Source organism: Micromys minutus, assembly GCF_963924665.1.
Source record: "Micromys minutus genome assembly, chromosome: 5".
NCBI classification, from domain to species: Eukaryota; Metazoa; Chordata; class Mammalia; order Rodentia; family Muridae; genus Micromys; species Micromys minutus.
Window position 1 is genome coordinate 68,160,404 of NC_137974.1, and position 12,956 is coordinate 68,173,359.

The following is a 12,956-nucleotide window of genomic DNA, read 5'->3' on the forward strand; positions in this document are numbered from 1 at the left end:
CGTACTCCCGGGTCAACTTCACATTTATTAGCTATGTGTCTGGGAAAAATGCTTAGCTCTTTGGAACTTCAAGTTTCTTTGATGGATGAGAATGGTACTCCAGCATGAGCTTATAACATTTTGGAAAATACTAAGTGGAAAGAAATAAGTAAAACTGCATTGACCGGTGTATAATTACAACTCAGTAATAAAAAAAAAGAGCTCTCTGAAACTGTCATAAATATTCTGTCTTAGAAAAACATATTGCTCTTGTTTTGAATTTCCTAATAGCTACTTTAAAAAGTATTTATGTTAATATTTACATTTATGTATCTTTTCTGAAAATTTTAATTCCCCAACCAATATGTCCCCCAGATCATGTCTTTTGGTGGATTCAATGCTATAACTATTCCTTCATGTTTACACGGAAGTCAGCAGGTAAGTCATTAGAATAAACACAAGTTGTGTAAGTGAAGTATCTGTAAGCATGAGTGTTGTATATGCATATAATTTCTGTTCATTCATAGACAGAAAATGCAAGAGTGAAATCAACAGCTACATTTTCATTTGGGTTCACCAACTCTTATTAGACTACACAGAGACTATGCACACCTAGGTTTACCCACTGCCAGATTCCTCAGATCCCTAGTTCTTAGTAATAAAATACAGTAAAGTATTTAAGAAAGAGATGCCAGGGTGGGGAGGCAGGAGGGAGTAGGGGGGAGTACCCTCATAGAGGCTGGGGGAGAGGGATGAGATAGGGGGATTCCGGAGGGGAAACCAGGAAAGCAATAGATAACATTTGAAATGTAAGAAAAGAAAATATCCAGTTAAAAACAAAAAACAGAAAACAGGAAAAGAAAAAAGATGGAAGCTGTGTGTGTGTGTGTGTGTGTGTTTGTACATGTGTGTATGTTTTTGAGTAGTTAAGTAGTTAAAACTGGGTTAAAACTTGTTGTATTCCTGCTTAAAGCCTCTTAAAGGCTGGGATTATAGGCATGTGCCACCATATTTAGCCCAAGGCACTTTATAGAATAGATAATCAGTAGAGATGATTTTTGTTTAACAGGCTAACAGATGTTAGAGTGATGGTTGGGTTTGGAATTTTACAGCTCATTCTGTGAAATATTATGACATAAAAACTCAGTCTGTAAGCTAGATGTGGATGTTCATCTTGAGAGTGACCAGAGCTGACAGGGTGACAGGTTGACAGGGTGGGTAAACATCTAGGAAGAGAAAGCTTTTGCTTCAGAAGAGGCAAGATCTACTTAAAGGTATCTGTCAATGACGTCATCCCTTCCTGTCTTTCATCTCAGTACTGCCTTCCCGAATCTCCATATCCACAATGTGAGACCCCGAATTTCAGAGTGGGAAGACTGGCATAAATGCTAGAATTTATCAAAAAACACATGTGTTTTTCTGTGTTACATCATTTCTAACGTTTGAATTTGAATTTTTTTGGCTGAGCAGTTAATTCTATCTTTGGTAGAAAGTTCCCTTTTAGCCTTTCTTGCACACCAACATGTAATTTCTTTGATAGTAGAAGCATACCTTTAGGAGGGCACCAATGTCTCCCAAGAGAGGAAGTGCGATCTGTAGTTAAGAAGAGAGAAAAAACCCAAATCATGGATATTTGCATATATATGAACATAGATGTCAAAGTGTTTTTTGTTTAATAATTTATCACATTAAATCCTAATTGCAGCCTTCCCTCTCTTTCCTGTTCTACCCTTGCAAATTCCCCCTCCCATCCCCCATCCTATTCTCCTCAGAGAATGGAAAGCTCCACCCCCTCTTGGGTATGACTCTACTGTGGGACATGTCTAGTCCCAGCAGGACTAGGCACAACCTCACTCACTTAGTTCCAAACAGGCAGTCAGGTAGGGGAAGGGGATCCAATGGCAGGCAACAGTCAGAGACAGCCCCTGCTCCAATAGGGGATTCACTCAAACACCAAGCTGCACATCTGCTACAAATGTGTGGGGGTCCTAGGTCCAGCCCCTGCAGGCTCTTTGGTTGGTGGTTCAGTCTTTGTGAGTCCCCAGGAACCAGGTTAATTGGTGTTTTTTTTTTTTTCTTAACGTGACATGTTAGTTGAAATTTGGGACATGGAACTTTAGTTTCACCATTGGACTCACTGGCCACGAAGGGATGTTGTTTACTGTCTTGCTTCCCCTGGCTTGCTTTTTGGTCATGATGTTTGTGCAGGAATAGAAACCCTGACTAAGACAAATTGGTACCAGGATAGTGGGGTATTCGTGTGACAACCTGACCATGTTTTGGGGAGGACTGCTGAAGGACTTTGGAACTTTGAGCTAAGACAGTCTCTGGGATATTAAGAGCTCTGTGGGATGTTCTGTAGGAGCTTGGAAGATAATGTTAAGAACAATGAAGAAGATGGAGGCCTGGCTTGTGAAATTTCAGAGGGAAGATTAAAGACTCTTGTCAGGGCTGTTGCTGTTTGTGAAGATTCTGTGGTTTTGGTTAACTAGGGCTAATGAATCAGCTGTGATTAACAAGAACTACTAAAGCAAGCCAGTTAGTAACATCCCTCCATGGCCTCTGCATCAGGTCCTGCTTCCTGATCTGCTTAAGTTCCAGTCCTGACTTCCTTTAGTGAAGAACAGCAATGTAGAAGTATAAGCTGAATAAACCCTTACCTCCCCAACTTGCTTCTTGGTCATGATGTTTGTGCAGGAAAAGAAACCCTGACTGAGACACCCACACATCTGTATTTTGTAGCTTCATGACATGGTGACCACTATGCTTTCCCTATGCTGTTGGTTTCAAGTGATGTATAAAAGTAAAACAATTTGTTAAGAGAAAATCACTCTTTCACTATCAGGCTTTAGAGAAGTACATCGATGGTAGGGTGAGTCTGTCTTAAAGTTAGCTCTTATGGAAGTTCAGAAGAGATTTCAGAGGCACGAGACAAACATACAGGGAACATGGGCTGTGTTTGCACTACAGGTCTTAGAATGTCTTTTCAGAGAGAAGCCGAGTGACATCTGTCTACGAGATCTGAGGTGAGGTGCTCAGAATTCAGTGATGGAAAAGAAGGCGGGATAATGCTGCCGCATGCAGCTGCCAAAGTCTCGGAGGCACACACAGCATGGGAGCTAAAGGGACCTGTGACCCCAGCGAGAGGCCAGATTTGGATTTTATTATACAAGACTCTTAATACAATGCCGTGTGCCATACGGGCCTATTGAAAGTGCAAGTGTTGGGGCTCAGGCTGTGTAAAGGGATTTACTGTCACTCCTAGCAAGGTTTAACCTGAAATAAGACTATGGAAGACACGGTTAGTATGAATTTTCTGTGATGTTTCAATCCAATTTTCGTAATTTAATCATCTCATCTGTTTAGAGGCTCTCCATCGGTGGAGATGCACCACATCGGAGGTAACTTACCTGAAAACTTTCATTTAGAAAATGAAATTCATTTACTCACCAGTATTTGGAAGAACAGAAATTGTGGCTATTTTATGTCACTTTCCCAAGGAACAAAGACATTAAATGCTAAGGCTCAGCCTAGGGCAAAATTGTACAGCTGAATTATACCCTTAGGAAATAAGTATTCATCACACATGCACACACACACACACACACACACACACACACACACACACACACACACAAATGCTGACCCAGCTTGAATTTTTTTTTCCCTCTACAAAATAATGGAGGTAAACAAAATCACCAAGCAGACCCCGAGCATTGTAATTAGTTTGGACAGCAAAATTTGCTTGGTAGGCTGTTTGGCTTCTGGGTACATTAAAAGATACATAAATCAGGCAAAACTGTCTACATACCGGATCACCTGGGGGGCCTGGAAGGCCTGGCTTTCCATCTTTCCCTGGAGCTCCCTAGAAACAGAGGCAACATATTCAAACCTCTGCAAGTTAGAGCAAATTAAAATGGACATAGGATGGGTGTTGGGAAAATGTCCTTACGTCATTCCCTGGTATCCCTGGCAATCCAGGCAGACCTCGAGGACCCTGGTGGAGGGGGGCAGGATAGAAATTGCTTAGGAACGTCTTTTCAGTAATTTCCAGCGATCGAGAAAACCGAACCTGCTTTGTTGAAAACTTTATGAAGTCACGTACCTGAATACCTGGCTCTCCGGCTGGTCCTTGGGAGCCCTGAATAAAAAACGAGAGAGAATTATCCAGATTCTACCAGGATGATCCACAAATGCCCCCGTGTTTTCGAGCAGAGCAACAGAGTTTGATGCTTGAATAATCTGAAGGCTCCGAAAGCCCGGCACACAGTTTCTAGAAAGTTCTTTGTGAAGTCAAGCAAGTGATTAAGCAACCAAATATCCGAGGCTAGAAATATGAGACTTTGCTTGCACACTCGGGTGTTTCTTTCTCTCCACCATGCTGCTGCACACACAGGAGTGTGCAAGAGATGTGTCCAAATCCTATCAGATCAGAAACTAATCGTCTGTGGGGTCAGAGGCCCGGGCGACCTTTCCTTTCTTCATTGACTCGTTTTCCTAGTTGTTTGTTTAGACTCGTTTGTCTATTACGAGTCTCCAAGAGACAAGAACCGAACATGACAAAACAAGGTACAGAAGTAAGGCTGGGCCCGGCAACCCAGGGCTGAGGTTCAAGCTAGCCAAGACATTGAGTTTAAAGCGCCACTGCCTTTAGTTTAGTCCTTCGGAAGCAGGGGCAGGCCGTTCTCTGTGAATTCTAGATCAGATCTAGAGGAAAACGAGGGCCCGCATGGATCTGTCTCAGGTCCTCTGTGGATGTTGTGGCTTTAGCTTGGTGTTTTTGTGGGACTCCTAACAGTGGATGAGGGCATGTCTTCACTCTTTTGCTTATGTAGTGAGTTTTAGGCGAGCCAGGGTTACATAGTCACATGAGTATTTTTTTAACATTTGATTTTTTCCTTTAAGCAGTTGGCATCAGTGTTTGCTCTGTTTCTTATCTTCTTTAAAGATATTCAGGGCACTGTTATCATCCATGCCCTGTGTTGCCTTTCAGTTGTGTTCCTAACTGATATTTCCCATCCACAAACTTGTTGCCTCTTTAATGAATTCTTGATACAATGTTTTAGCGTCTTTTAAAGGCAGTGTATACAGGAATGGGTTCCATTACTGCATTTTCATAGACATGTTGCTCTTATATGCTTCCTTCCCCACTGCCCTCTTCTGGCTTATTTTCTACCTGGTGGTCTCCATTCTCACTATAAGAACCCCTCCTGCTTCCTGTCAGGGGTGTTTCATCTTCATTACACTCTATTTTATTTCCCCCTTTTCTCTTCTGGATGATCTTTTCTTCTCTTCCATGGTTTCATGTCTACTTATATCACACACACACACACACACACACACACACACACACACACACACACACAGAGTGAGAGAGAAAGATCGAGAGAGAAAGGTCGAGAGAGAGAGAGAGAGAGAGAGAGAGAGAGAGAGAGAGAGAGAGAGAGAGCACTCCCCATGGAAAGAGTATGGATTATTTCACTTAATAGAATAATTTCTACTCAAATGCACTTTCTGGAAAATGTCATAATTTCCTTTACCTTTATGAGATGGATAAAATTTTCTTGTGGGTACATAGTACATTTTGAAAAATGTATTGAGAAGTATCATCCCGGCTGGTTCCATTGCTTAGCTATTGTGAATAGTGAAGTAATAAACACGCGGATGTACAAGTCTCTTTATGGAATGCTGAGCTCTACAGAATGCTTTCGACCCATACTCAAGAGTAATACCACTGGGTCACATGGTAGGGCATTTCCACCTTTCACCAGACATTGTGACAGTTTGTAGATATTGTGACAGTTTGTAGATATTGTGGGTTTGTAGATATTGTGGCAGTTTGTAGATATTGTGGCAGTTTGTAGACATTGTGACAGTTTGTAGATATTGTGACAGTTTGTAGATATTGTGGCAGTTTGTAGATATTGTGACAGTTTGTAGATATTGTGGCAGTTTGTAGATATTGTGGCAGTTTGTAGATATTGTGGTAGTTTGTAGATATTGTGGCAGTTATTGAAGAGGTTATCTTTTAGTCTAATGAATACTTTTGATACTTTTTAAAATTTAATCAAAAATTAGGTGTCTGTGGCAGTATGATTTTCTCAGTCTTCTGTTCTATTCCCTCTCTCTGCATGTCTGCTCATGAGCCCGAACCATGCTGCTTTGACACCATGGCTCTGTAGTATAAGTTGAGATCAGGTACTATGATATTTCTAGAACTGCTCTTTCTGCTTAAGCTTGCTTTTGCTTTTCATGGTCTCTTGTGTTTCTGCATACATTTTAGCATTGCTTTTCCTGTTTCTGTAAAGGAATTTTGGTGAAGATTGCTTTAGGCAATACTGACATTATCCCTGCCAGTTTATGAGTATCAGAGATGCCTCCAACCCCTAGATGTCTCCTTCTGTACCTTCAAGTTTTCATTGAACATGTTCCTAACCTCTTTAGTCAGGCTTCTCTTTGGGACGTCCCCACCCCAAGGTTAATTGACTGAGATTCCCCCCCTGATTTTTCTTGTCACATTTCTCAGTTCTACACAGAGAAACTGCTGCATTTAATGCTTATATTTTATTCTGCTTTTTTGATGAAAATGTTTTCAGCTCTTAAAAGTGTTCTGGCAATGTCTTCAGGGTCTTTTAAGCATAGGATTGAGCTGTGTCTAAACAGGCAATGGTTTGAATCCCTCCTTTCCTGTTTGTAACTCTTTTAGTTTTTTTCCTTGGCTTACTGCCTTATGTAAGATTTTGAGCACTGCACAAAATAAGAGTGAACACATAACACAACCAATGGTTTCAATAAGTGTCTGAGTGTCACTTACTGTTCTACCAGGGATTCCTACCCCTGGTGGGCCTGTGTCCCCGGGGAAACCATGGATCCCTGGCAGACCTCTTTCACCCTGTGAAACCAAATACTCTAATTAATTTGAAGCACAAGACAAATGCATTTTCAGTTATGACTTTCTTAACTCTTAATTCTTTTAAAGTCAGCTATGGAATTCATATACCTTTGGCCCACGTGGACCAGGTGCTCCCGGATTTCCATCTAACCCCTAAAAGGAAAAAAAAAGTAAGATGACTACATTTCTTTTACTAATTAATTAAGAAATTGGAAGTCATAATTCAAATCCATGACTCGCTCATTAGCCTTTATTTTACTTGAATAAGCCCCTTACTAAATATAAAGGGACCATCTTACAAGGTTATAATTTTTGAATTTGAAGCTTTAAATATAAGAGGTTTTATCTGTGAAATTAAACATCCAATCTTCAGAATCATCACCACTAGTTGTTGATGTAATGGGAGACAAAGGGTTGGGGAAATGGGCAAATCAAATGAGTATATTGCCTTTTGGGGTTTCGGGTGACACAGTTTTCAATGTCCTGAGCAGATCAGGGATCACACATGCTCTATGAGTGATGTTCTGTGTTTATAGCTTAAACCTCTGGAAAGGCAATGTGGAATATTTGTTCTGTAGATCTCTCAGAAATCAGCACATCAAGTCTTGAGACCTTTGAAATATTTCAGATGGTATGTAAAGTGTTGTGTACTTGCTTATCTTCTGCCCCAGTGACCTCTTGGCTTTCTGTGAATCGTTTGACATGTTTTATCTTTACATGCTAGGGTAAAATTTTTTTTTGGGGGGTGGATAGGCTTAAAAAATCACACTCGTGTCTTAAAACTGGGGCCCAGAATTAGCAGTGAATGAATGCCCAAGGACTCTCTTAGTCAAAGGGCAGAACTTACTGGTTTCCCTGGCAGACTCATCCCTGGAGGTCCAGCATCACCCTTCGGACCTGGAAGTCCAGGAGGGCCTAGCCTTCCGCCTGGATCTCCCTGTGGGAAACAAGACATGATTCTTTCTTTTTCCAGTGAAGTTCATGTTGGGAAGTTGGGAGTCAATAGTTTCCATTGCTTCATATTGTCATAGCCAGTTAAAGTGCATCCTATGATCACTCCTAAATTCAGCCCCTCCAGTGCGTTTACTAAGTGCTAGCTCACTCTGGGTGGTGTACTTGGTCTCTTAGACACATTCAGGTTCAGACATGAGTTCTCTTACACAATGTTGAGCAGCACTAGGTAACACCGACTTGTGCATAAACGCAGGAACAGATAGCGTGTGCATTCACGAAGCTTTCAAAGGAGATCCAGATACCTTGTTACTTCCCCAGAGTGATGTAATATTAATATGCCTATGACATATCAAGAAACAGGTGGTAAAAGACCACAAGACTTCTGAGAATCCACAGCTTGACCTCAGTCCTAAGATCTCATTTTCTCATCTGAGGTTTCTGTGCTCCATCGCTGCAATGAGGCATGACATCAGAGACACCGTGACAGTGTGTCTGAATGTCTGTCCCCTGTACTGATACATCCTGGGAGGCTCAAGCCTTGTAATCTTTTGCTTCTTCCATGGCATTAGGATCTTTGTTTTTTTTTTTTCCTGTCTACATATTTAACATACAAAAATAAAATCTAAACTCTACCTTTTCTCCCTTAGTGCCTTGTTGCCCTGGGATACCATGTTCTCCTGGCAATCCCTAGAGAATACAAAACGAGCAGTTAGAACACCTCTTAATGTAATAGCCATTTACCTTTGTAAGAGAACTGAATTTTAACATCTATATACAAGGTAATGTTGATTTTAGCCTTAGGGGGAGTGTTATTCAGAGATACACGTGGCTTGTTGTCTCAAGCGAAGTCAACAGCTATAATGGGAAACAGGAAAGGGAAATTGAAATGTTCCATCTATCCAGCTACTAAGAAGGGGATGGGATGTAGGGTCTGAGAACGTCAAAATATTTTTATTATACTTTTATACAGTGGCTCTTTTCCTTTTGATTTTATTCTTTTTATTTGCTTGGTACCAACAGTTCAGTCTAACCAGAGTATTTCATGTTACATCTTATATTATTAGCATTTTCTATTTTTTTGTGGTGTTTCCACAAGGTATTTCGGAAATGGTCCAATAATGGCTTGTAGGAGTATGGTGGTTTTTATATGCTTGGCCCAGAGAGTAGTACTATTAGGAGGCAGGACCTTGTTAGAGGAAGTGTGTTATTTTGAGCATGGGCTTTCAGACCCTCCTCCTAGCTGCTTAGAAGACAGACAGTACTCTCTTGTCAGTATTTGGATCAAGATGTAGGACTCTTAGCTCCTGCTCTTGTACCATGTCCTCCTGGATGCTGCCATGTTTCCTGCCATGATGAGAATGGACTGAACCTCAATGAAGTATTGTCTTAATATATGTTGCCTTAGTCATGGTGTTTCCAAGCTTAAGAGTGAGGAAAGAAGTCACAGGGGGGGGTTCCAGAAACAGTGGGAAAAGGGCAGATCTCAAGTCTGACCAACTAGATCCTAGTCATGGGCAGAGAGTCACTGAGAGGTGTAGCCAGGAATTTTCTCCATTTGGACGGTTATCTTTCAGTTCCCATGGGGAGACTAGGAGATTATCCAAGGGGTAGAGATATGGGAAAATAGAAGAAAAATGCTTTTAAATAGCATTAAGGTATATGTGTGTATATGTGTGTATATATGTACACACACACGGGGGTGGGGGGAGAGAGCTAGCTACAGCGACCTTATCACACTGTATGCATATTTGAACTCAAGTCTAGGTGTAGAACTTGAAAACACTTGCTGTTGTTTTTGCTTTTCTCTTATTTCTTTGGATATTTCTGGTCTCCTCCATTCTGCAGAAGTGTTGATGGCGGACAATTGCATTATGCTGAATTTCAAAGATGGGTTTATCCAGCTCTGCTTCAATGGACTCTCCAGTAGCCCCTGAGACTAGAAGTGATCAATTTGGGTAGTGGGGTTGACCTACATTTTGGGGGAATGTAGCATAATCAACTCATTAACCAACATCAATTTTATTTCAAAGTAGTGATGATATAATACTTACAACATCTCCTGGTGGTCCTCTGGGCCCCATGGGACCTGCAGGTCCTTGCTGACCCTAAAATAGAGAATGGTATATATTTTAAATTTTCATAAAAACTAGAATATTGGTGAAATACAGACTTCCATTGGGAAGAGATGGAGTTTCAGCATCCCACCTTCTTCCTATTATACTGACATGTGCTCAGAGCTAAGTACTGTAATTCTGAGATGTTTCATTTAATGGGACTGTTTTATCAGCAGGTGATCATAGCTAACCAGCCCAAAGCACTGACTGGGATCACACCTCTCAAGTCCCTCTCCCAACTCTTTTATCTTGAGACACTCTAGTAGAATTTCCCCTGGGAAACTCAAGCATCTCAGGGATGCATAATTTTAGTGAAGAACTAGATCTCAAATCCATTTCCTGTTAGGAATGTGACACAGGGTTGTAGATTTAACTGACATTGTTTACTCTTGAAGCTTTTATGGATGCTAGTGTGAATTTGTTCTGAAAAAGAATTTAAAAATCCCATTGCATACCAAAAGGCCTAGCTTCTCTGTTTGTAATAATTGTAGCCAGTGGGTGGGGGTCACCATGGAAACAAAATAAAGTCTCTGAGAACATCTTGAAATGAGCGGCACAACAAAGCCCTTTTGAATGCAAGATGGCTGTAATTTTCATATTATTTCCAAATAGTGACTTCTGACACATTTATTTATGAAGTACATACCTTTAGCCCTGGGCTTCCTATTAAACCGGGGGGACCAGGATCTCCAGGTTCCCCCTAAATGCATGAATGGGAAGGAAAGTCAAATGTTACTATTATTTTTACTATTTCATTTAGGTTGCAAGTGTAACTGAGGAAAAAATGCCAGATTACCTTTATTCCCTGTGGTCCTAATAGGCCAGGTTCTCCCTGTAAATAAACAATCACCATATGGTTCATTCCTGAATCCAGATGGGGTCGGACAGCTTGATACTTTAATTGACCATTAACACATAACAAAGGGGGGCATTATGATATCAATCAAACAATGCTCACCCTAAAATATTCAAAGTCTTTATTGCTAATAACAGAACACCTCATCCCATTTCTTCATGTGAAATCAGGACACATCAGCAATCAGCAATGACTCATTTACCACCAAATGATCACCAATCTCAGATAAGTCAGGATAGATAGCTGATAGAATATATATATGTGTGTGTGTGTGTGTGTGTGTGTGTGTGTGTGTGTACATTATATAATATACATCGTATAATATATATGTCATATAATATATATGTAATATACATGTAATATAATATATGTAATATACATGATGTATATAATATACATGTAATATAATGTATAACACATGTATACGTCATATAATGTATTACAATGTCTATTATAATAGGATTAAAAATAAGAGTTAAAATGCAGAAGAAAATTTTTCGGTAAACTTACTTCATCAAATGTATTAGGCACCAGACAACAAAATGAAGAGAAAAAAAAAATCAATGAAATGGAAAACCCAAGATAGTGATAAACACCTACTTACTCTGTCTCCCTTTTCACCTTTTGTCAAGGGCTCCCCCTATGGGCAGAAAAATAGAATCAATTATAAACACTCCGAAATCAACTCAGACAGGCGGAACTGAGAAATAATTTGCAGATTCCTTCATGGTCCCAAATGAGCATGGAGCTAAGTAAGCATTTTAATACTATGCTGAGGCTCCCAACAGCAGTCAGATTGAAATGCTGCCTGCCCAAGGCTAGAGCTTCGTCTGTGGGGGGAAATGGATGTGGGGAACCACCAAATGGCAGGTATGCACTCGAGTTTCCCACCTGGGTTAACTGGGCATTTAAACACACAAAACATCATTTTAAGAGTTTACTCTAATCAAAATGACATGAAGGGGTTAATTACTGGATAGACAGCAGCACAAATGGGTGGAATTGATGTTGGTTGCTCTTGGGGTTAGGAATGAAGGTTCTCTGGAGCGTAAGGGATAACCTCCAGTAACCAGTACCCTCCCTGATGTCACCATGTTACCGTTGTTCAGGTCTCACACAGACACACATACACATGCACACATGCTGACACATGCATGCATGGGCACACACAGACACATGCATACACATGCATGAGCAGACAGACAGACAGATAGACAGACAGACACACACACACACACACACACACACACACTATAGTTAACCTCAGATGTCAATGGGAAGTTGCTCTTAGTGTAGCATATACAGTTGAGGAAACAGGAAAGTAAAATATTTTATATCTATCTATCTATCCATCCATCCATCCATCCATCCATCCATCCATCTATCCATTCCATCCATCCATCCATCCATCCATCCATCCATCCATCCATCCATCCATCCATCTATCTATCTATCTATCTATCTATCTATCTATCTATCTATCTATCTATCTATCTATCATCTATCTATGCAGCCAGATTTTAAGCTCAGTGTTTGTTTCCACCTGCCTGCTTTGATTTTTAAAATCAGATTTATTTATTATTTGAATTGAGCGAATGGCCAGTAAGTTGGAAACTATAAAGAGTTCTTTCACATATGAACGTTGAGAGAAATGCAAGAACCATTATTATGGGACTGCACCTCTCTTGGATGCCTCACTCGGGGTGGAGAAGAGACAAGTGATTATTGAAAGCAGGTCTTTGAGATTGCCATGCTCTATGTGCTAGGCATGATGGATTCTGGGTCACCTTCTACCTTCTCTAGCTCTTTTGTCATTTTATTGAACCAAGTATATAACTGGCAGTGATCTGTAATCAGAGATGTCAGGCACTGCCAGCAATTGAGAGACAGTGAGAGCCCCACCCCCTCACAATCCTTCAGTCTCATTTCCTGATCAGTGATGACTCAGGTTGTGTGTGCCCAAGGATAAAGCTATAGGATTCAAATTGGCTTGATGACTGAGTGAGTAGGGGATTCGAACACCCATCTCGTCCTAGTGAACTGAGCTGCCACTATAGCATGAGCGAGGGCTACCATTTCCTGGGCTGAGCCACATATCTGTTACTTGGTTTGACCATACAAACTGTAATCTACCTAACAGGATTTCATCTTTTATTATGGG

The 12,956-nt window shown here is 40.7% G+C and overlaps 1 protein-coding gene across 1 annotated transcript in view; it reads right to left on the minus strand.

Annotated features, from left to right (window-relative positions):
- The window catches only part of COL19A1 (collagen type XIX alpha 1 chain), a gene marked incomplete at both ends in the record, with an annotated part of 301,963 nt that overhangs the window by 45,819 nt on the left and 243,188 nt on the right, over positions 1 to 12,956 (minus strand). The window contains 12 exons of the mRNA XM_080916766.1: positions 1,531 to 1,572; positions 3,791 to 3,844; positions 3,932 to 3,976; positions 4,085 to 4,120; positions 6,794 to 6,871; positions 6,980 to 7,024; positions 7,719 to 7,808; positions 8,459 to 8,512; positions 9,877 to 9,930; positions 10,586 to 10,639; positions 10,736 to 10,771; positions 11,400 to 11,435. Of these exons, the coding sequence (XP_080772892.1) occupies positions 1,531 to 1,572; positions 3,791 to 3,844; positions 3,932 to 3,976; positions 4,085 to 4,120; positions 6,794 to 6,871; positions 6,980 to 7,024; positions 7,719 to 7,808; positions 8,459 to 8,512; positions 9,877 to 9,930; positions 10,586 to 10,639; positions 10,736 to 10,771; positions 11,400 to 11,435 (624 nt within the window). The remainder of the gene's footprint in view (positions 1 to 1,530; positions 1,573 to 3,790; positions 3,845 to 3,931; positions 3,977 to 4,084; positions 4,121 to 6,793; positions 6,872 to 6,979; positions 7,025 to 7,718; positions 7,809 to 8,458; positions 8,513 to 9,876; positions 9,931 to 10,585; positions 10,640 to 10,735; positions 10,772 to 11,399; positions 11,436 to 12,956) is intronic.